Source organism: Hemitrygon akajei, chromosome 8 (genome assembly GCF_048418815.1).
Source record: "Hemitrygon akajei chromosome 8, sHemAka1.3, whole genome shotgun sequence".
Lineage (NCBI taxonomy): Eukaryota > Metazoa > Chordata > Chondrichthyes > Myliobatiformes > Dasyatidae > Hemitrygon > Hemitrygon akajei.
The window spans coordinates 116246011-116268407 of NC_133131.1; the positions used below are offsets into that span (position 1 = coordinate 116246011).

The following is a 22397-nucleotide window of genomic DNA, read 5'->3' on the forward strand; positions in this document are numbered from 1 at the left end:
ACATCTCTCACTGAGAGAGCATTTTGGAGATAGTGATCACAATTCTACCTGCTTTAAGCATTAGAGAGGGATAGGAACAGACAAGCTAGGAAAGCTTTTAATTGGAGAAAGGGGAATTATGAGGCTATCAGACAGGAACTTGGAAGCATAAATTGGAAACAGATGTTCTCAGAGAAATGTACGGAAGGAATGTGGCAAATATTCAGGGGATATTTGCTTGTGTTTCTGCATAGGTATGTTCCAGTGAGACAGGGGAAGGATGGTAAGGTACAGGAACTGTGGTATACAAGGTCTGTTGTAAATCTAGTCAAGAAGAAAAGAAGAGCTTACGAAAGGTTCAAAAAACTAGGTAATATTAGAGATCTAGAAGATTATAAAGCTAGAAAGAAGGAGCTTAAGAACGAAATTAGGAGAGCCAGAAGGGGCCATGAGAATGCTTTGGCAGATAGGATTAAGGAAAACCCCAAGGCATTCTACAAGTATGTGAAGAGCAAGAGGATAAAATGTGAGAGAATAGGACCAATTAAGTGTGACAGTGGAAAAGTGTGTATGGAACTAGAGATGATAGCAGAGGTACTTAATGAGTACTTTGCTTCAGTATTCACTACGGAAAAGGATCTTGTAAATTGTAGGGATGACTTGCAGTGGGCTGAAAAGCTTGAGCATGTAGATATTAAGGAAGAGGATGTGCTGGAGCTTTTGGAAAGCATCAAATGGGACTGGAAGGGATGTACCCCAGGCTACTGTGGGAAGCGAGGGAAGAGATTGCTTAGCCTCAGGTGATGATCTTTGCATCATCAATGAGGATGGCAGAAGTTCCAGAGGATTGAAGAGTTGCAGATGGTGTTCCCTTATTCAAGAAAGGGAGTAGGGATAGCCCAGGAAATTATAGACCAGTGAGTCTTACTTCAGTGGTTGGTAAGTTGATGGAAAAGATCCTGAGAGGCAGGATTTATGAACATTTGGAGAGGCATAATATGATTAGGAATAGTCAGCATGGCTTTGTCAAAGGCAGGTCGTGTCTTATGAGCCTGATTGAATTTTTTGAGGATGTCACTAAACACATTGATGAAGGTAGAGCCATAGATGTAGTGTATATGGATTTTAGCAATGTATTTGATAAGGTACCCCATGCAAGGCTTATTGAGAAAGTAGGGAGGCATGGGATCCAAGGGGATATTGCTCTGTGGATCCAGAACTGGCTTGCCCACAGAAGGCAAAGAGTGGTTGTAGATGGGTCATATTCTGCATGGAGGCTGAAGACCAGTGGTGTGCCTCAGGGATCTGTTCTGGGACCCTTATTCTTTGTGATTTTTATAAATGACTTGGATGAGGAAGTGGAGGGATGAGTTAGTAGATTTGCTGATGACACAAAGATTGGGGATGTTGTGGACAGTGCGGAGGGCTGTCAGAGGTTACAACAGAACATTGGTAGGATGCAAAACTAGGCTGAGAAGTGGCAGATGGAGTTCAACCCAGATAAGTGTGAGGTGGTTCATTTTGTTAGGTTAAATATGATGGCAGAATATAGCATTAATGGTAAGACTCTTGGCGGTGTGGAGGATCTGAGGGATCTTGGGGTCCGAGTCCATAGGACACTCAAAGCTGCTACGCAGGTAGACTCTGTGGTTAAGAAGGCATACGGTGCATTGACCTTCATCAATCGTGGGAGTGAGTTTAAGAGCCGAGAGGCCAGGCAGCATCTATAGGATGAAGCATTGTTGATGTTTCAGGCCAAGACCCTTCGTCAGGACTGAAAACGTCGACAGTGCTTCTTCCTATAGATGCTGCCTGGCCTGTTGCGTTCCACCAGCATTTTGTGTGTGTTGCTTGAATTTCCAGCATCTGCAGATTTCCTTCTGTTTGCCTTTTAAGAGCCGAGAAGTAATGTTGCAGTTATATACAGACAGACAGACATACTTTATTGATCCCGAGGGAAATTGGGTTTTGTTGCAGTCACACCAACCAAGAATAGTGTAGAAATATAGCAATATAAAACCATAAATAATTAAATAATAATAAATAAATAATGCCAAGTGGAAATTAGTCCAGGACCAGCCTATTGGTTCAGGGTGTGTGGCACTCCAAGGGAGAAGTTGTAAAGTTTGATGGCCGCAGGTAGGAATGACTTCCTATGATGCTCTGTGTTGCATCTCGGTGGAATGAGTCTCTGGCTGAATGTACTCCTGTGCCTAACCAGTACATTATGGAGTGGATGGGAGACATTGTCCAAGATGGCATGCAACTTGGACAACATCCTCTTTTCAGACACCACCGTCAGAGAGTCCAGTTCCACCCCCACAACATCACTGGCCTTACGAATGAGATTGTTGATTCTGTTGGTGTCTGTTACCCTCAGCCTGCTGCCCCAGCATACAACAGCAAACATGATAGCACTGGCCACCACAGCCTCGTAGAACGTCCGGCAGATGTTAAAGGACCTCAGTCTCCTCAGGAAATAAAGACGGCTCTGACCCTTCTTGTAGACAGACTCAGTGTTCTTTGACCAGTCCAGTTTATTGTCAATTCGTATCCCCAGGTATTTGTAATCCTCCACCATGTCCACACTGACCCTTTGGATGGAAACAGGGGTCACCAGTGCCTTAGCCCTCCTCAGGTCCACCTCCAGCTCCTTAGTCTTTTTCACATTAAGCTGCAGATGGTTCTGCTCACACCATGTGACAAAGTTTCCCACCGTAGCCCTATACTCAGCCTCATCTCCCTTGCTGATGCATCCAACTATGGCAGAGTCATCAGAAAACTTCTGAAGATGGCAAGACTCTGTGCAGTAGTTGAAGTCCGAGGTGTAGATGGTGAAGAGAAAGGGAGACAGGACAGTCCCCTGTGGAGCCCCAGTGCTGCTGACGACTCTGTCTGACACACAATGTTGCAAGCGCACGTACTGTGGTCTGCCAGTCAGATAATCAATAATCCATGACACCAGGGAAGCATCCACCTGCATCACTGTCAGCTTCTCACCCAGCAGAGCAGGGCGGATGGTGTTGAATGCACTGGAGAAGTCAAAAAACATGACCCTCACAGTGCTCGCCGGCTTGTCCAGGTGGGCGTAGACACGGTTCAGCAGGTAGATGATGGCATCCTCAACTCCTAGTCGGGGCTGATAGGTGAACTGGAGGGGGTCTAAGTATGGCCTAACCATAGGCCGGAGCTGCTCTAGAACAAGTCTCTCCAGGGACTTCATGATGTGGGAGGTCAATGCCACCGGTCTGTAGTCATTGGAGCCACTGGGGCGCGGCGTCTTCGGTACAGGGACGAGGCAGGACGTCTTCTACAGCACAGGAACCCTCTGGAGACTCAGGGTCAGGTTGAAGACACGGTGAAGTAGGACCCTGGTCAGACCCCACTTGGAGTACTGTGCTCAATTCTGGTCGCCTCACTACAGGCAGGATGTGGAAACCATAGAAAGGGTGCAGGGGAGATTTACAAGGATGTTGCCTGGATTGGGGGGCATGTCTTAAGAGAATAGGTTGAGTGAACTCAGCCTTTTCTCCTTGGAGCAACAGAGGATGAGAGGTGACCTGATAGATGTGTACAAGATAATGAGGAACATTGATCGTATGGATAGTTAGTGGTTTTTTCTCAGGGCTGGAATGGCTAACACGAAAGGACATAGTTTTAAGGTGCTTGGAAGAAGGTACAGAGGAGATGTCAGGGTTAATTTTTTTACACAGAGAGTGGTGAGTGCGTGGAATGGGCTGCCAGCGGCAGCTGTGGAGGCAGAAACGATAGGGTCTTTTAAGAGACTCCTGGATGGGTACACAGAGCTTAGAAAAATAGGGGGCTATGGGTAAGCCTAGGTAGTTCTAAGGTAGGGACATGTTCGGCACAGCTTTGGGGGCCGAAGGGCCTGTATTGTGCTGTAGGTTTTCTATGTTTCTATGTAATGTTACCTCACAGGTTTTGAACTCAATGCCTCAATAAATGAAGGCCAGCACACCAGGTGCCCTCTTAACAACTATATCAATGTGCTGCAACTCTGAGGGATCAATGGGTGTGAATTCTAACATCCCTCTATTTCTCCACACTGTTAGAAAATCCTGACATTAACCCTGTTTCCTGCCTTCAAGTTTGGCCTTCCAAAGTGAATCACTTCACACCTTTCCAGAAGCCATTTGATAAGGTCTGGAATGGCAAGCTGATCCAGAAGGTTAAGGTACATGGGATCCAAGGTGAACTGGCTAATTGAATCCAAAATTGGTTTGGTTTGGTGATCGGAAGCTGATATAGAGGTGAACAGTATGAAGTCAAAAACCTCTTTCTCCTTTGCAGGGTTTTGAAAAAAATGGCAACATGATTGTAAGGTGAGGGGAACTCTTTTAAACACTGAGGGGTTGAAATCTGAAATGTGCTGCTAGAGGAGCTGGTAGAATCAGAAGCATTTAAATGGATACTTAAATAGGAAGGTATAGAAGAATACAGTCCATATGCAGGCACTTGGGATTAGCGAGGACGTGGTGGACTGAAGGACTTATAAAGAGTATTCGACGAACCCCCACCCCCACCCGGAAATGTTCATGTTTTATTGTTTTACAACATTGAGTCACAGTGGATTTAATTTGGCTTTTTTGACACTGATCAACAGACAAGACTCTATCGTGTCAAAGTGAAAACAAATTTGTCTAAATTTATTACAATTATTAAACACAAAATGCTTGATTGCATAACTATTCACCCCCTTCAAGTCAGTATTTAGTAGATGCACCTTTAGCACCAATTACAGCCTTGAGTCTATGTGGATCGGTCTCTGTCAGCTTTGCACAGCTGGACCTGACAATTTACTTTATTACTTTATTGTCGCCAAACAATTGATAATAGAGCGTACAATCATCACAGTGATATCTCATTCTGTGCTTCGCGCTCCCTGGAGTACAAATCAGTAGTAAATATAATAAAAACTAAAATTATAAATTATAAATAAAAAAATAGAAAAGGGAAAGTAAGGTATTAATTCTTCCCTATCCTTCTTACAAAACTTCTCAAGCTCTATCAGATTGCATGGGGATCGCGACTGAACAGCCTTTTTCAAGTCCAGCCACAAATTCTCAATTTGGTTAAGATCTGGCCTCTGATTTGGCCACTTCAGGACATTAACTTTGTTGTTTTTAAGCCATTCCTGTGTAGCTTTGGCTTTATACTTTGGGTCATTGTCTTGCTGGAAAACAAATCTTCTTCCAAGCCACAGATCTCTTGAAGACTGCATCAGGTTTTTCTCCAGGATTTCCCTGTGTTTTGCTGTATTCATTTTACCCTCTACCTTCACAAGCCTTCCAGGGCCTGCTGCAGTGAAGCATCCCCACAGCGTGATGCAGCCACCACCATGCTTCATGGTAGGAATGGTGTGTTTTTGATTACGTGCAGTGGTTCGCTTACACCAAACATAGCATTTAGTCTGATGGTCAAAAAACTCAATTCTGGTTTCATCAGACCATTGAACCTTCTTCTGGCTGACTAGAAGCTCCCACGTGCTGAGATTTCATGTGAGTACTTTTCAACAGTGGCTTTTTTCTTTGCCACTCTCTCATAAAGCTGCGACCGATGAAGCACTCAGGCAACAGTTGTCCTATGTGCAGTCTCTCCCATCTCAGCCACTGAAGCCTGTAACTTCTCCACAGTTAACATAGGTCTCATGGTGGCCTCCCTCACTAGTCCACTTCTTGTATGGTCACTCAGTTTTTGAGGATGGCCTGTTCGAGGCAGATTTACAGCTGTGCCATGTTCTTTCCATTTCTTGAAGATTGACTTAACTGTGCTCAAAGGGATATTCAGTGAGTTGGAAAATTTCTTGTATCCATCTCCTAACTTGTGCTTTTCAATAAGCTTTTTACAGAGTTGCTTGGAGTGTTCTTTTGTCTTCATGGTGTAGTTTTTGCCAGGATACTGACTCACCAGCAGTTGGACCTTCCAGATACAGGTGTATTTTCACTACAATCAATTGTGATCTCCATTTAACTAATTATATGATTTCTAAAACCAATTGGCTGCACCAGTGATGATTTGGTATGTCATATTAAAGGGGTGAATACTTCTGCATTCAATTATTTTGTTTTATATTTGTAATTAATTTTGATCACTTTGTAGAGATGTTTTCACTTTGACACGACAGTGTATTTTTCAGTTGATTAGTGTCAAAAAAGCCAAATTAAATCCACTGTGATACAATGTAGTAAAACAATAAAACACGATAACTTCAAAGGGGAGTGAATACTTTTTATGGGCACTGTACATCACTATGATGATGAACATATTATTAAAGGGCAAGTACAACTTTAGGTCACAATTGCCAAAATCTTTCATTGCTTACTAATGACTAAGAATACACTACTTGGATGGTAATTATCTGGAATGGATAAGTCTGGCATTTTATGGACTGAACATTTTTGGACAATTGTTCAAATTGTTAGGTAGATGCCAAAGTTGTAATTGTACTAGATTATCTTTCCTTGGCACAGATCTTATTCTGGATTTCTTTAACAGTCTTGTTATGATTTGTGGCAAGTATAAATCAGTCAATCATTCACCAAGCTTCAAAAGCTTGGCCTCAGTACCTCCCTCTTGCAACTAGATTCTCAGCGTTCTTATTGGAAAACCACAGTCAGTGCGGGGTGGTATTAACATCTCCCCCTCACTACCAATTAACACAGGCACACCTCAAGGATGTGCGCATAGCTCGCTGCTTGCAATCTCTACACTCATGACTGAGTAGATTAGCACAGCTCAAACACCATCTACAGTGGCATGCAGAAGTTTGGGCACCCCTGGTCAAAACTTCTTTACTGCGAATAGCTAAGCGAGTAAAAGATGACCTGATTTCCAAAAGGCATAAAGTTAAAGATGACACATTTCTTTAATATTTTAAGCAAGATTACTTCTTATTTCCATCTTTTAAAGTTTCAAAATAACGAAGAAGGAAAAGGGCCTGAAGCAAATGTTTGGGCACCCTGCATGGTCAATACTTAGTAACAGCCCCTTTGGCAAGTATCACAGCTTGTAAACACTTTCTGTAGCCAGCTAAGAGTCTTTCAATTCTTGTTTGGGGGATTTTTGCCCATTCTTCCTTGAAAAAGGCTTCTAGTTCTATGAGATTCTTGGGCCGTCTTGCATGTACTGCTCTTTTGAGGTCTATCCACAGATTTTCGATGATGTTTAGGTCAGGGGATTGTGAGGGCCATGGCAAAACCATCAGCTTGCTCCTCTTAAGGTAGTCCATTGTGGATTTTGAAGTGCGTTTAGGATCATTATCTTGTTGTAGGAGCCATCCCCTTTTCATCTTCAGCTTTTTTACCGACGGTGTGATTTTTGCTTCCAGAATTTGCTGGTATTTAATTGAATTCATTCTTCCCCGTGCCACTGGCTGCAACACAAGCCCAAAGCGTGATTGATCCACCCCCATGCTTACCAGTTGGAGAGGTGTCCTTTTCATGAAATTCTGCACCCTCTATTCTCCAAACATACCTTTGCTCATTGCGGCTAAAAGTTCTATTTTAACTCATCAATCCACAGGACGTTTCCAAAATGCATCAGGCTTGTTTAGATGTTCCTTTGCAAACTTCTGACGCTGAATTTTGTGGTGAGGACTCAGGAAAGGTTTTCTTCTGATGACTCTTCCAGGAAGGTCATACTTGTGCAGGTGTCACTACACAGTAGAACAGTGCACCACCACTCCAGAGTCTGCTAAGTCTTCCTGAAGGTCTTTTGCAGTCATACGGGGGTTTTGATTTGTCTTTCTAGCAATCCTACGAGCAGTTCTCTCGGAAAGTTTTCTTGGTCTTCCAGACCTCAACTTGACCTCCACCGTTCCTGTTAACTGCCATTTCTTAATTACATTATGAACTGAGGAAACAGCTACTTGAAAACGCTTTGCTATCTTCTTATAGCCTTCTCCTGCTTTGTGGGCATCATTTATTTTAATTTTCAGAGTGCTAGGCAGCTGCTTAGAGGAGCCCATAGCTGCTGATTATTGGGACAAGGTTTGAGGAGTCAGGGTATTTATAAAGCTTTGAAATTTGCATCACCTGGCCTTTCCTAACAATGACTGTGAACAAGCCATAGCCCTAACAAGCTAATCAAGGTCTGAGACCTTGGTAAAATTTAAATCTGAGAGCTCAAATCACTTGGGGTACCCAAACTTTTGCATGGTGCTCCTTTCCTTTTCTCCCCACTCTAAAATTGTACAAAACAAAAATAATACACTAATCTTGCTTAAAATGTTGAAAAGAATGTTTCATCTTTAACTTTATGACTTTTGGAGATCAATTCATCTTCTACTCACTTAACTATTCACAGTATCAGAAATTTTGACGAGGGGTGTCCAAACTTTTACATGGCACTGTATATATTTGCTGATGACACCACTGTTGTTGGCATTTCCAGTGCACAGAATACAAGGGGGTTGTGGACTCAGCCAGTTCAATCACGGGCATAACTCTCCCTGCCATCTAGGACATCTTCAAGAACCAGAACCTCCTTCATTATTAAAGGGGGTACCTATCTTCTTTGTGTTATAACCTTCAGGGAGGTTGTACACTTTTGCACTACTTATTTACTTTAAAATTTACAGTAATATTTATATCTTTCACTGTACTGCTGCTGCAGCAATTTCATGATATATGTTAGCGATAATAAACCTGATTCTGAATTCATATGAATACTGCATTCTAAATCACACATCATTCATCTTTAAATGTTTAACGAGAAATCTTAGTCACAGGTACTCAACGTTTAAGCTTCATTGGGAATGGTAATGCAGTGCAAGTTGTCTACTAGAAACAATGCACAAATCGTACCTTCATTTGCAGTTAATACTCAAAGTAAAATTTGTTATCGTTAATTAGCATCAGCTTGAGTCCACTGTCTGAATTTTTCTTTTTGTGGTCTGATCCTGCAGTCGGATATTACTACTGTGTGACATTATTTTAAGATGGAAGTACTCTTTCAATTAGTTATGTTAGGGAATAAAACAATGTAAACACAGAACAGCCGGACATGTGTAAACATACAATTATACTTAAAATATAATAAATAATAATGAAGAAAGATGCAATAAATATGCTTTGTTATTATACAAAGATAGTTTAATTGTGCGATTAACAATTAATAACCATCCCCTTCTGAACATTTTTGCATAAAGAAAAACCGTGATATGCTTTAAAAAAACATGGTCAGATTTAACAAAATAATTTGTGATCTCATAGTTCCACGTAGCAAGATAACTCAGAGAAACAGATACACGTAATCTTCTTACAGAAATTTATACTGAAAAAAGCTTCAATCCATTGTAAACTGAAGGAAGACACATTGCAAAACATCTATTTTTGTGTTAATTTTATAAGTTATCTAATGTATTTTATTTTATTGACCTATGTTCATTTGCATGATGGTTTAACATTAATATAGAAAATTGCATACACCATAAAGAGTGAAGCCCATGGTATGAATTGCTTTGATAACATACAGCAGTTTTAGGCAAATTTTAAAGCACAATTTTTCAATTGAAACTTTTAAGACACTTTGTATCACTGCCCATCAAAACACATTTATAAATAGAAAAAGTCAGTATGAAAAAGCACAATGTTACATGTAACAGAAACTTCAAAAAATTAATTACATCGTGAGGCTAAGTTTTCCGAAAATAAATAGTCTAAATTACACAATTTTTTTCTCAAAAAAAATGTTGTGTTTCACATTTTAAAATCAGGTAATGACAAGACTCAAAGTTACAGTGATTGCTCTCTTGCAGAATAATTGAATGATGGCAGTGCCATATTACACAAGGCAATTATTGGCATATTTTCCATTAACACTGCATTTTGCAGTGAGCAGTTTCTTCCTTTTATTTGTAACTTTTGCAATATATAGATAAGCACAAAGTTTCCTCATTCACAAATTTGTTATTTCTAAAAGGCCAGATTTTTCGTGTGAGTAGCAAAACATAGACTGGTTTAATGGAGAACTGAATCCGGAGTGTTTTATCCATTCAGAACCGGCTAATCTGTGATTATTGGTGGAAAGCTCCTGAATCAGCAATTTATGTCTGACAGCCAATACAGTTACAAACATGAGACAGTACCAGTTTCCTCTCTTGGTACTTTGTACAGAAACTGCCACTAATCAGTAAACAGCAGTTACAAAAATGTTCAAGGCAATCCCAAATGCTTCATATGTAGCTGTTAGTTTGCTTGAACAAAGTGAAAATTTCTAGTGCAGTCTGCATTATCCACAAGAGAATTGTTCAGTCTTTCAATGGGATTCTTTATCAGTTTTTTGTGCAAGTTTGTAAAGACAAATTGGTCTTTCTGATGAATAATGCAGGGAACAAGACGATATTTTTTCAAATAATTATACATCAGTGGCACAGTTTCAAAAAGAAGCTTTTGTGATATCAGGGTCAGTCTTTTGGCTCCTGATCAGAATCTAGGTTATTTGTAGTCCCTTCTCCTGGTAAGGTCTCTTCTACTTTAACCGAATATATTTCTTTCGAACTTTTGCCTCCTTCACTTTCTTCTGAGTCCTCAGAGTCCTCCAGCAACTCCTCTTTTTCATACTCTGCCACATCTACCTCCAGACCTGCATGGTCTTTCAGTTTGCCATGATGCTTTAGATGATAGCGTTGGTTCTGAAAGAACTTGATAATTGTATACTTGGGCAGGTCAAGTTGAGCTGACAGAGTCTGAATTGCCTCTTCATCAGGATACAAACCCACATCCTGTATAAAGCTCTGCAAGATGCCCAGGGCTTCTACGGAAATCTTAGTGCGAGATCTGGGCTTGTGGCGACTCTCATCTTCTGCTTCTGCTGGTGTCGACGTTGGCTGTTTTGGTGCAAGTCGTGGCGTTGCTGGTTGCGGCTATAGGCACAAAATAATCAGTAATTCCAATTTGTCATTGCATCTTAGTATATGGTTACATTTTAAATAACAATCAAGAAAATTTGCTACAGATACAATTAATACTCATGCAAAGTGTAATGGCATTTTTTAAAAAGATTTGCTTGTTAAATAGAAGCAATAGAATTGGTATATTACCAATGATTTCTACACAAAGATATTTACCCGAAATGGTGAGCCTCATAAGGATACACAAGCAAACTTCATGAAAAAAACTACCTTTATATGATATCCCTCTTAATTTGTTGAACTATTTGCTGCAATTGGATAAGGTATACCAACCTGAACTGGTTCTGCAGAAACATGCATGATGTGAGATGGTCGGTCTCCATGATGATGAAGCACATTGCTTTCCTGCTCGTAAATGGTATCTCTCTCAGCCTGAGGAAGGCTCAAGAACCTCCTAATCATTGATAAGTTTTCCCAAAGAGTCCGATTGTCTGGTGAAGGGTCTTCTTTCCAACGCAGAAGTTCACATAGCCATCCCTTGTGAATGAAGTGAAAATATAACTTCACAAAATATACCAGAGAGCAAGCAATCATACAGCATGGTAGATAAATACAAGACTTAGATTTATAGAGAACCTTTCAATTTCTTAGAATCTCCTGAAACATTTTAGAGCTTAAAGTGCTTGTTTGGAGTATACGCATGACTGTGATGTAGATAAATGAGCTAGATAACATATTAAAAGGAAGTTCCCACAGAAACCAATTACATGATGTAGAAAGAGAAAATGCTGGAAATATTTTCTACAGGTCAGGCAGCATCAGTTGATAGAGAAACAGAGTTAATATTTCAGGCCTGATACACTCCATCAGACCTGCTATTTCCAGCACCTTCTGTTTTTATTTCAGATTTCCAGTTTCTTTTGTCAGCTCCAATAATGATTATGAGCTTGTGATGTTGCTTCATGCTCCTTGTTTATTTGCAAGATTCCTGTCTGGCAGCTAGCATTGACCATGGAACTTGTGATGAGGAGGTAGGCATGAAATGTTAAATGACAAAAGGGACCCGATGGTGTCAGTACCTGGTCAGTGATCGCATCCAATGGGGGCCACCAGGTGTGAGTTCTGAGTCACGGAAGGACTATTCGATTTTCTGAGATTTATGTGATTGGACTGTACTTTACATCAGTTTCCTTTGGTTTTTCAGCATTTTCAGCATTCTATTTCTTGTGGCCAATTGGCGGGTGGGTGATCTGTTCTTTGTGTGTGTGGGGGGTGGGGTCATGGATTTTGATGATACTGTCGCTGTTCTTTTTTGCGACTGAGGGGGTTGATCGGTGATTGTTATTGTTGCTGTTTTTTTCTGCATGGAAGGGGTTGGGGATTTGTTACTATTGTCACTGTTTTTGCTGTGGGGAAGGGGTGGGGGATTTAGGGGTTTGCGCATTTTGGGTTTTTTTCTTTTCATGCTGAGGGGAGTATGGTTTGTCTGTATTTCACGGCCATCTGAAGAAGACAAACATCAGAGTTGTATTGTACACACACTTTGAACCTTTGAGTAATTGTAAACACGGGAAAGAAGATGGTAAAGGGATTAGAAAAAGGTAATTTCAAAGAGAAGTAAATTGGAGAAGCGAAGTAGTACCTTAGATCCTCATTAGAAAAAGCCATGAATGCTGAAAATAAGAAAAACAGAATCTGCAGTTGCTGATTATCTGAAATTATTGAACTCACTGCTGAATTGGGAAGGCTCCAATGTGCCCAGGTGGAAAAGGAGATGTTTGATCTATTTTCTGATATTGGTTGTGGTAAAAAAGTTCTATTTGGTGCAATTCTGCAGAACTAGCCTAAATTTGTGCTCACATTTCAGGATTTAATCCCTGCAATACTGATTCAATGCAACTTGGAATTATTGCTAATTGTTGAACATCAAGCAACAACCAATAGTGAAGATGAAATATTCCAAAGAAAGTTAAGTTTGCTATGATTAGAATTTAAAAATTCTGTAGAAAGTAAATAATTTTCATATAACATAAGAACAGAGCAATAAATGAACACCAGCCCAAAATGTCTTGATAGACAAACCAGAATATTTTATGATTTGGCTAGACAGCTGAATTTCCTCAGGAATGTGCCTTCAGAGATTTACTCTGTCCCAAAGGGAAATTTCAGAATTCTCAGTCTTAGACCAATTGTTCTGTGTTTCCATAATAAAAACACTTGAGGAATCAAACAAGTTGCAGAACATTTGACATTTATTATGAACAGATTCTCTTTCCATCCCTGCAACATTACCTCCAAAGTCCTTACCAGGCCAATTGGGAGTATCTGGGTGGAAATAATATCACGCTAATTGCTTCAGTCAAGAAGACTGCAACCAGTTTTGGTCACCTTATAGGACATTTGTTAAGATTTTTTGCAGGATTACATTCTAGTAAATCTATTCTGCATGTCCCCCCAGTTTTGCATATTAGCCCCACACAAGACAGTACAGAAGTTGTAGATGCTCTCCAAGTGTCATATGTACACAAGACAAGCTCAGATAAGGAGAAATTAAAATCATGTAGGTTTGTGAAAGGGTGACATATTCTCAAACAAAACAAAGACTAATGTTGCTGTATCGCTGCATTCTCTTTTACATGCATTCTTGTAAAATTTGATTATTTTCAGTTTCTCATTATCTTTGTAGATCAGGCATTTGGAGACCAACAACATAGATGGAAAAGCATGTTTGATTCTAGGCATCAGTCTGGGAAAGTATACCAAGGTTGAAAATCAGGGAAAGACTGCAGAAAAGATCTATTAGATTGGGATCCACTGTAAGATTTCAACAATCTTACGATCGTACAGTACCCAGAACTGGATACAGATGTCAGGTTGACAGCAGTTGCATAGGGTAACTTCATCAGTTGATATTCCCAACTGGCCTGGTTTTACTTCAGATGAATTCAACTACAGAACTGTTCCAACATCAGAAAAAAACTTAAAATTGTTTGTAATAAACATTACAGGATAGGAAAGGAATAGAAAAATAAATTTAATATTTAAGGCCAAATGTACGTTTTAATAGTTAACATTTCTATTTTAAATGTTTATTGAAATAATGACTTTCTGTGAACTACTGAGCAGAGATCAATGTCCTCAGCATTAATTACTTGTTAAGATGTATAATGTCCAGCTGAGTTTTCTGTTTCCCAATATTTTGTCAAGTTCCATCATATAATTTTAGTAAGGAGAAGCTTTTCAAAATTACAAGAATAACAGAGCACATTATATGTGAAATAAGCTTCAATGCAGCAGAACCACTTCTTCAATGGATGAGGAAAGAATCCAAAGGAAATACTAAAACAAAAGTACAGCTTGCTCAGAGAATTGCTTCAAGAAGGATATTAAAACAGGAAAAAAATATGGCAAAAGACCGATATTTATGAAAGGAATTCCAGAGGGATGGACTTAAGAAGCTCGTGCAGACGAGGTGATAGTGGATTGGAATGCTGTACATGAGTGTGGAGTCAGATGTTGGGTGTTATGTTAGTGATGGGGATAGGGCCATTTTGGGGTTGTGGTAATGCTTAAGAGATTACAAAGATGTGAAAGAGTGAGGTCACTGAGATATATAAAACAAGGGTAAAAATTTTAAACTTGAACTATGAAGGAACTTTTGTCAATGTAGTACAGCAAGGAAAGTCATGGATCAGCACAATTGGGATGAAAAGTGAAATAATGTGAGCAGAGTTTTGAATGAGGATAAATCTTCTTGGGTTTAAGAAGTGTAATCCCACCATAAGGGGTTCTGTAGTAGTAGTGAAGGTGATGAAGGCATCATAAATTATAGAAAATTTGGGACAATGGTTGACAAGGGTAATGTTACAGAGATGAAGGTTGACCAGTGAGATAATGGAGGCAGAGGATCAGTTTAAGTTTGAAGATAATTTTAACTCTTGTCCAGCTGATGCAGAGGGAAAGGAACAAAAACAGTTGTGTGGATGAGGACTGAAGATAATGGCTTCAGTCTTTCTAATACTTATCATAAAACTGCAATTCAACCAAGATATTGTGTAAGTCAGGCTTGGGGCCTGAAAACCAAACCAGAGGCAGTGGCAAAATTACTGCAGTCCTGGGGAGATTTACCTTAACAGAATTAACTTCAGAATGGAGTGTTTATATATCTTCTATCCATAGATACTGCCTGGCTTGCTGAGTGCCTCCAAAATTTTGTGATTGTTGTATGAGTAAAGCTCTCCCCACCACTGAGCACATCTACATGAAACATTGTCTCAGGAAAGCAGCATCCATCATCATGGACCCCCACCACCCAGGACAAGCTCTCTTCCTGCTGCTTGCATCAGGAAGAAGGTACAGGAGCCTTAGCACTCTCACCACCAGGTTCAGCAACTGTAATTACCCCTCAACCATCAGGCTCTTGAACCAAAAGGGTTAACTTCACTTGTCTCAAAATTGAAATATTCCCACAGCCAATGGATTCACTTTCAAGGACTCTTCATCTTCATGTTCTTGATGTTTATTGCTTATTTATTTATTATTATTCTTTCTTTCTTTTTTATTTGCACAGTCTGTTGTCTTTTGCACACTGGTTGGGTCACCCAAGTTAGTGAGGTGTTTCATTAATTCTATTATGGTTATTATCCTATTATGGATTTATTGAGTATGCCCACAAGAAAATAAATCTCAGGATTGTATATGGTGACATATATGTACTTTGATAATAAACCTACTTTGAATTTTGGAGTTTAATACAGACAAGTGTAAGGTGTTACATATTGGAAGGTCAAACACCAAAGGTAAATATACAGTACAATAAATGGCAGGACCCTTAGGAGCACTGATGAATAGAGGAATCCATTGCTCCCCAAGAGTAGCAACACAAATGGATAAAGTGGCAAAGTATGCTTGCCTTCATTTATCAGAACATTCAGTATAAAAGTTGTCAAGTCATAATGCAGCTGTATAAAACCTTGGCTAGACTACAGTTGAAGTTGCGTACAGCTCTGATTGCAACATTGCAGGAAGGAAAAGGTGCAATAAAGGCTGGCGTGGACATTGCTTAGATTGGAGAGTATTAACCATAAGGAGAAGATGGACAAATTTGAATTGTTTTCTCTGGTTCATTGCAGTCTGAGACCAGACAGAAGTAATGTGTATAAAATTATTAGAGGCATAGATAGGGTGGATATCTCAAGTTGGACATACCAAACAGTAGGGGGCAGCTCTTTAAGGCGAGGAGTGGGGAAAGTTTAAAGGGAAGTTACAAGGCGAATTTTCTTTAACCCAGAGTGGCAGATGCTAGGAACACCTTGCCAGGTAGGTGGTGGAAGTATATACAACTGCAATGATTGGGGCACTTAGAAAGGGATATGAATAGGCAAAAGATGAACTCCATATTAATTTGTAAGAGTTAATATGAGATATCGTAGAACACTGACAAATTTAGGTAATGACAGGAATGTGGCAGATGCAATTAATAACAGAGGAATATGCTATTGAGCCCTTCATGCTACTTTAGTAGATCACAGCTAATCTCTACCTCATTTCTTCTATTTGCCTTTTTTCCTTATCCAGTGCTTACCATGGACAAGACATGAATAGAACACCTTAGAGAAGTCGAAATAGAAAGAAAAGGTAAATTTCTCAGAGATGGAAGAGAAACAAACAGATCATAGGTCAAAAAAGGACATTTTAAAAGTAAACACAACTGTTCATGTTTTATAAAATGGGCTTTTTGTTAGATAATGAAAGAACTGAAAAGATATTGGCAGTTGACAATCACTGTTCTGGGCAATGTTGGTACAACATCACAGTATGTTGTACATCAGAGCAGACATTATTATACGACTATTCCTCAAATGCTAAGATGTATTTTCTGGAATAAAATAACAGTTTTAAGAGAAAGGTCCAAAGCAAAGAAAGGGCCTAAGTGGTAAATAGTGAAAGTTGGTGAAATAACAAGTAACAAACAGACACTAGTGCAGGATTAAGTATATTGCTGCTATGATAAATGAGGATTATACTTTTAAAAAAATAGTTAATCAGGGGAAAATTTAAACCAATCTTAATATTTAAGAGGAATTAGATGTTGTTCTAAAGCAGGAATTTTCAAAATACCAAGAGCAACCAATTACAGTCGATAGCAGTTCAATAACAAAGTGATAGAATTTTTTACTGAAATACTTATAATTCTATAAATAACAAATGCTTTGCCCTACTGTATTATTCATTTAAAAAATCTTTAAATCTTATGTCAAGGAACTTTTCAAGATCAGCAATAAATTATATTATTTAACACTATAACCATTTATCCATTTAATTTCAAATGCTTGTTCTACTGCATGATACATTTGACAGAAGTGCAGAGCTACAAATGAAAACATCACACAAAGCTTATACATCTTAATAAAAGGCATTCATTGGACAATAGTGAGGCCATTAATAACCACGATGTAAATCCAGGTTCAATAATTCCTTTCAGGAAGCCAGACAACAGAAGAGCACCCAGTTCAACGGATTGTATAATTAATATTTCCCCTCAAAGGAGAATTATCCTCCTCCCTAGAAAATAACTTACAGAATGCAAAATATACAGTCTGTCCTCAACAGTGATTAGTGGAATAAAGTAATCAAGATCAAATTGGCATATTTAATTGTTTACAATTCATTTTCTTCTTTTGTTGTGTATAGTGAAACCTTTAACCACTGCATTTGAAATATGCTACCTAAATATTAAGCCTCCCAACTTTAACCTACGTTGGGAATTGAAGAATTGGCGGTTCAACTATGAAGCTGTCACAACATTGACAGCTGGAGGCCAGAAAAGTTAACTCTTATGTTTCAGGATTACATGATTGCTGGTCTGGCCATGCATTCAAAAGAATCTAATCTCTTTGGCAGGCAGTCAACACCTTCCTTGAAGTGTGGTTGTAATTCTTGAAACTAGATTTCAATGTCAAAATAATTATTCTCAGTAATAAATTACTGAGATTCTATTAAATTTGCTGATGGTTTGCTGAAGATCTACAGGGAGCTGGTTCAGGAGAGGATGGAGTTTCAGTACCAGTCTCCTACACCTATTTCTTTGGGATAACAATCTAGTGGACCAGGCTAGGACCTAGAGAACTCAAATTAATCAAAGGCTAAGACCTAGTACTATTGAAAGTTGCAAAATTGTAAGGAAAGCAAACACTGTAATTGCTACTTACCTTAACATACAAGAGTGGATTGATTCCCTTAAAATGACATAGAATTCCTTCAGTTCTTTAATATACAAGGGGATATTAACAACAAATTACTCAAGAATAATTCATAACGCCTTTTTTTAAAATGAGCCAGTTCATCCAGCATGGCCTTGTTCAGAATTTGGCCAAATTTTCTTGTCTCTGTCATATACATGGGGTATTGCTTTTAATGTAGGAACATGTTTAATAATTCTCTAAGAACAACAATGATCAGCATCAATACTTTTCCACTCTGCTTTGTTCAACACCAACTTCACCTGTCCATACTTTCTTAATTTCATATCCCTCAACATATAAATGTGGGGAGAATAGAATAGGATTACAGTAATGTAGATGGTCAGTGCAGTCTTTAGAATGCAAACCCAACAAAGCAGCAAGAATATTTAAAATTAACTAATTAAGCAACTCTAGAATATAAGGGAGCTTTACTATCATTAATGCTGAATATGAATCTAGCACAAATTTTCTATCCAGCCCAATAAGGTTAAAGGGAGTACCAGAACACAGCGCATAGTGAGTACAGTATAAACTCACACAGAACAGTAAAAACCCATCCATAACCCAACCTGCCCACAACTTTGCTGGTGCTAGATGGGTCAACTTTAGTAGTCCACTTAATACTCCAACACAGCTTTAATTTATCTTTTGTAACTGTTACAGAGCAGCAGTTCCTTAAGGTTGTCATAGGCTAGGGTGGAGTGGGGGGAGGAGGGGGAGGTTAGTGGAGGTAAGCTCCCACTACCTACAAAATCCTCCCAATGGCATAGCTTTTGACAACCAAGTCCAGTCCAGCTCCTAGCTTTCACGTACAGCTTAGCTATAAAACTTGGCAGAACCGTTTCTACCAGCAGGAGACAGGGCAGAGGCAGGCTACTGACACTTTAAAATTAGTCACTTTGGGGAGATGAGGTTTGTCAGCTGTGGTTGGCAGCTTATCTAGGAGAAGGAAAGCTCTATATAAAACCGTTGCTGCCTTGTTGCTATACCTACTCATGGGGAAAGCTTCAGGAGTAAACCCAGAGGATAAATCCAAAGCTGGAGTGCCTAAGGCTGCCCTACATTGAATTTAATGCTGATAGGCAACTTCTGCAATGTCACTGGTGCCAAACTGTATAGGTCTCTGCCATTCATCAGCTCCACAGAGAGGGCAATCCTTCTATATGGGCAAACAACTTGCTCTCCATATTGTACTGCCCTGACTTGCATATTGACTACATAAATAGCTAGGTTGCAATATCCATGGTCAACCCTGGCCAACAGAGGATCTACATAGTGGTACCACAAATTTTCAATCAAACACTATAAGGTTAAAGGGACCACCAGACCAGGAAACCCAGTGAGTTTAATGGGATCACAGGAAGCATACACAGCCAAAGGAATGTGGTAACCAGAGTCCCAGTGTGTTATAAAGAGTACAGGAATCAGAGCTGTGGTGTTTAAGGCTGTGCAGGAACTAGGGTCTAGAATATTAAAATGAACACAGCAATAAGTACCTGGTGAATCAAATCCTGAATCACTGCGATTTGCAATCAATTGATTAACAAATGATTGTTGTTTTACTTCATTTCATTCTTGTCTTTTTGTAAGTAAAATTTGCTGTACTCACACAATATGGCCTTTATTTGACTAAAAACTCTATAGCCATGTGCTGACTCTCTACTGTCATCTGAAATGGCCCAGCATATCATAGCTGCACAATTGTAAAATAGTACGTAGCAGTAAAATTGTATAATGAACAATTGGTAATGAAAGTGGTAATTGGCTTCAGATTCATCAAATACAAAAACACACCAAGTAAAACCAGACGGGGGCCACGTGAGAATTTGAGCAAATCACAAATGCGGACTATTTCTTGCTTTCAGCTGGTGTTCAAGCTCTCCACTATTGGTTCTTCATGCCTCGTAAATCTGACAGCCCAAGCAGAGATGATTGTTTACACTCAAGGAGTGATGGGACTAAGAAGTCCTCAGCAAATGATTGCAGACTACATGAAACCTTCTTCCCATTACCTCTGGTCCTCAGCTGATACGTCACTAATCGTTAATCTGCATATCTTGGAACCAAAGGTTGCATAAGCACAAAGCATGCACTACTGAAAAGATCCATCATCAAGTGCAGCCTTTTAGAACCACTCCAGGCTAAGCTGGCAAAATGCTGGAGGTCACTGCTGCCAGACTGTAAGGGAAAACTGACATAGTCTTACACTCACCAATCTAGTGACTCAGAAAGCATCTGCCCATGACAGTACAGGCAGAAATATTTGCACTCATCTTCAAACACAAGTGATGAGTGGATATATTCAGGCCTACCTATTATTAAAGCTAGCCTTCAGCCAATTTGGTTCAGTCCTTGCTTTATTGAGAAGCAGCTGAACACACTGGATACAGTAAAGGCTATGGGCCCTAGAGCATCCCATCTGTAGTGCTCCATGTTTGTGCCTTAGAACTAGCTGCACCTCCAGCCAAACTGTTACAGTCAGTTACAGCACCGACACCCACTCAACAAAGCTGAAAAGCACCCAGTGAGAAACATAATTGGTCAAGGCTTGGCTTGTTTTCTGAGTGAAGATGTGAGACTTTTTACATCCAACTGGGAAGTCAGGGAGGGCTTTGGTTTAACACTGCATTGGAGAGACAACACTTCTTTTGTGCTGTATTGCAGAGTTAGCCTAGATTTTTGTGCTAAAGTTGCTGGAATCTGACTCAAGTGAGAGTGGAACCAACTGAAGCACAGCCGACTCTCAAAAACAGGGACAAAGCAGCAGCTGTCTACTCTCAATAATCAGAAAGGGATGAAGGGTGTCATGATACCCGAAGGTGACAACCACAGAAAGTGGCACTTACTCCTCAATAACTAGCTCTGTTTGGATTTGACTGATGAGCCCATGCTTTACATCCTACTCTTTTCAGCTCCTTGGTAAACAGTACTTTCTATATCATAAGCTCTGAAGTGGAGATGTTTACTGATGATTGCAAACTGTTCAGCCATCTTAAATGAAACAGTTCGTTGCCACTTAAGTGCCACCAAATGCCCATCTCCACCAACTTGTCTTGACATTCAATGACATCAATCATATGCTATCAATAACCCGGGTATTCCCATTGACAAGAAACTACTGGACAGTTTTATATAAATATAAAAACAGGCCAATAACTTTCAACCTGCAATGAAAGTCTCGTCTCTGACATCCTCAAGATACAAAGTAAAAATTAGGAGTTCAATTAGTCTTGATGAAGAGTCTGGTGCGAAACATCGACTGTTGTTTTATTTCCAAAGACGCTGCCTGAGCTACTGACTTCCGCCAGCACTTTATGTGTGTTACTTTATGATAGAATAGTTCGAAATGCCTATATAAATGTACTTCCATAACACTTCAGATATTTAATACCATTCACAACACTTATTATACTTCATAGATCAAGAGATGCATATTTAAACCCCACTATAAATTTTAAATGAAATTTCTGGAATTAAATATCTGGTCTCAATAATGCTGGTATGGAGTTGTGGTAAAACATCATCAGGTTCACTAGTATCCATTAGGAAAAGGAATTTACACAGCAGACTTGTATCTGATTTGAGACCAATGTGGTTGATTTTTAACTTGGTTTCTCTTTGTGCCGCGCTCAGAGAACCCAAGTACCCATTCAGTTCATGTCTGTTTAAAGATGGGCAATAATTGGTGGTCTGACAACCCTATAAATAACAAAAACTCCACTTGAATGGCATTCTGAGAATATCTCCATAAATGGCTCCAGCACCTGACTTTTAAAAGATATGGTCCAGAGACTACCAAATTCCTGACAAATCAACTCAGCAGGTCAGGCAGCAGCTATGGAGGGAAATAAACGGTCAAAGTCTCAGCCTGAGGTATTGATTGATTAGTTATCTCCCTCTGTAGATGCTGCCTGACCTGCTGAGTTCCTCCAGCATTTGGTGTGTTGCTCAGTATTTCCAGCATCTGTGAATTACAGGAGTTCAAGAATGCACCATGTCCCAATATCCTCTTAAGACAATGAAGGGCAGATAGTAAATGCTGGCCATGCCATCAAAGCAAACATTACATAAAAGAAATCAAAATTCTATATTATTCATTCATAACGACAAGCTAAGGATGTCAAGCTTGAAAGTTTTGGTTCTCCACCATTGTGAGGAAGAAATACTTCCTGATTCCATCAACACAAGAGATTCTGCAGATGCTGGAAATCTTGAGCAACATACACAAAATGCTGGAGGAACTCAGCAAATCAGGCAGTACAGTCGGCCCTCCTTATCTGCGGATTCCGCATGCGCGAATT

General features: G+C 39.6%; 1 protein-coding gene across 7 annotated transcripts in view; it reads right to left on the bottom strand.

Annotated features, from left to right (window-relative positions):
• Positions 1 to 9070: 9070 nt before the first annotated feature.
• Positions 9071 to 22397, bottom strand: part of LOC140732179 (DNA-binding protein SATB1-like) — a 139721-nt gene continuing 126394 nt past the window's right edge. For all 7 annotated transcript variants that reach the window (XM_073054432.1, XM_073054435.1, XM_073054433.1 and 4 more), the window contains 2 exons: positions 11186 to 11389; positions 9071 to 10864 (listed from right to left, as the gene is read on the bottom strand). In XM_073054432.1, the coding sequence (XP_072910533.1) occupies positions 10406 to 10864; positions 11186 to 11389 (663 nt within the window). In that variant the 3' untranslated portion in view covers positions 9071 to 10405. The remainder of the gene's footprint in view (positions 10865 to 11185; positions 11390 to 22397) is intronic.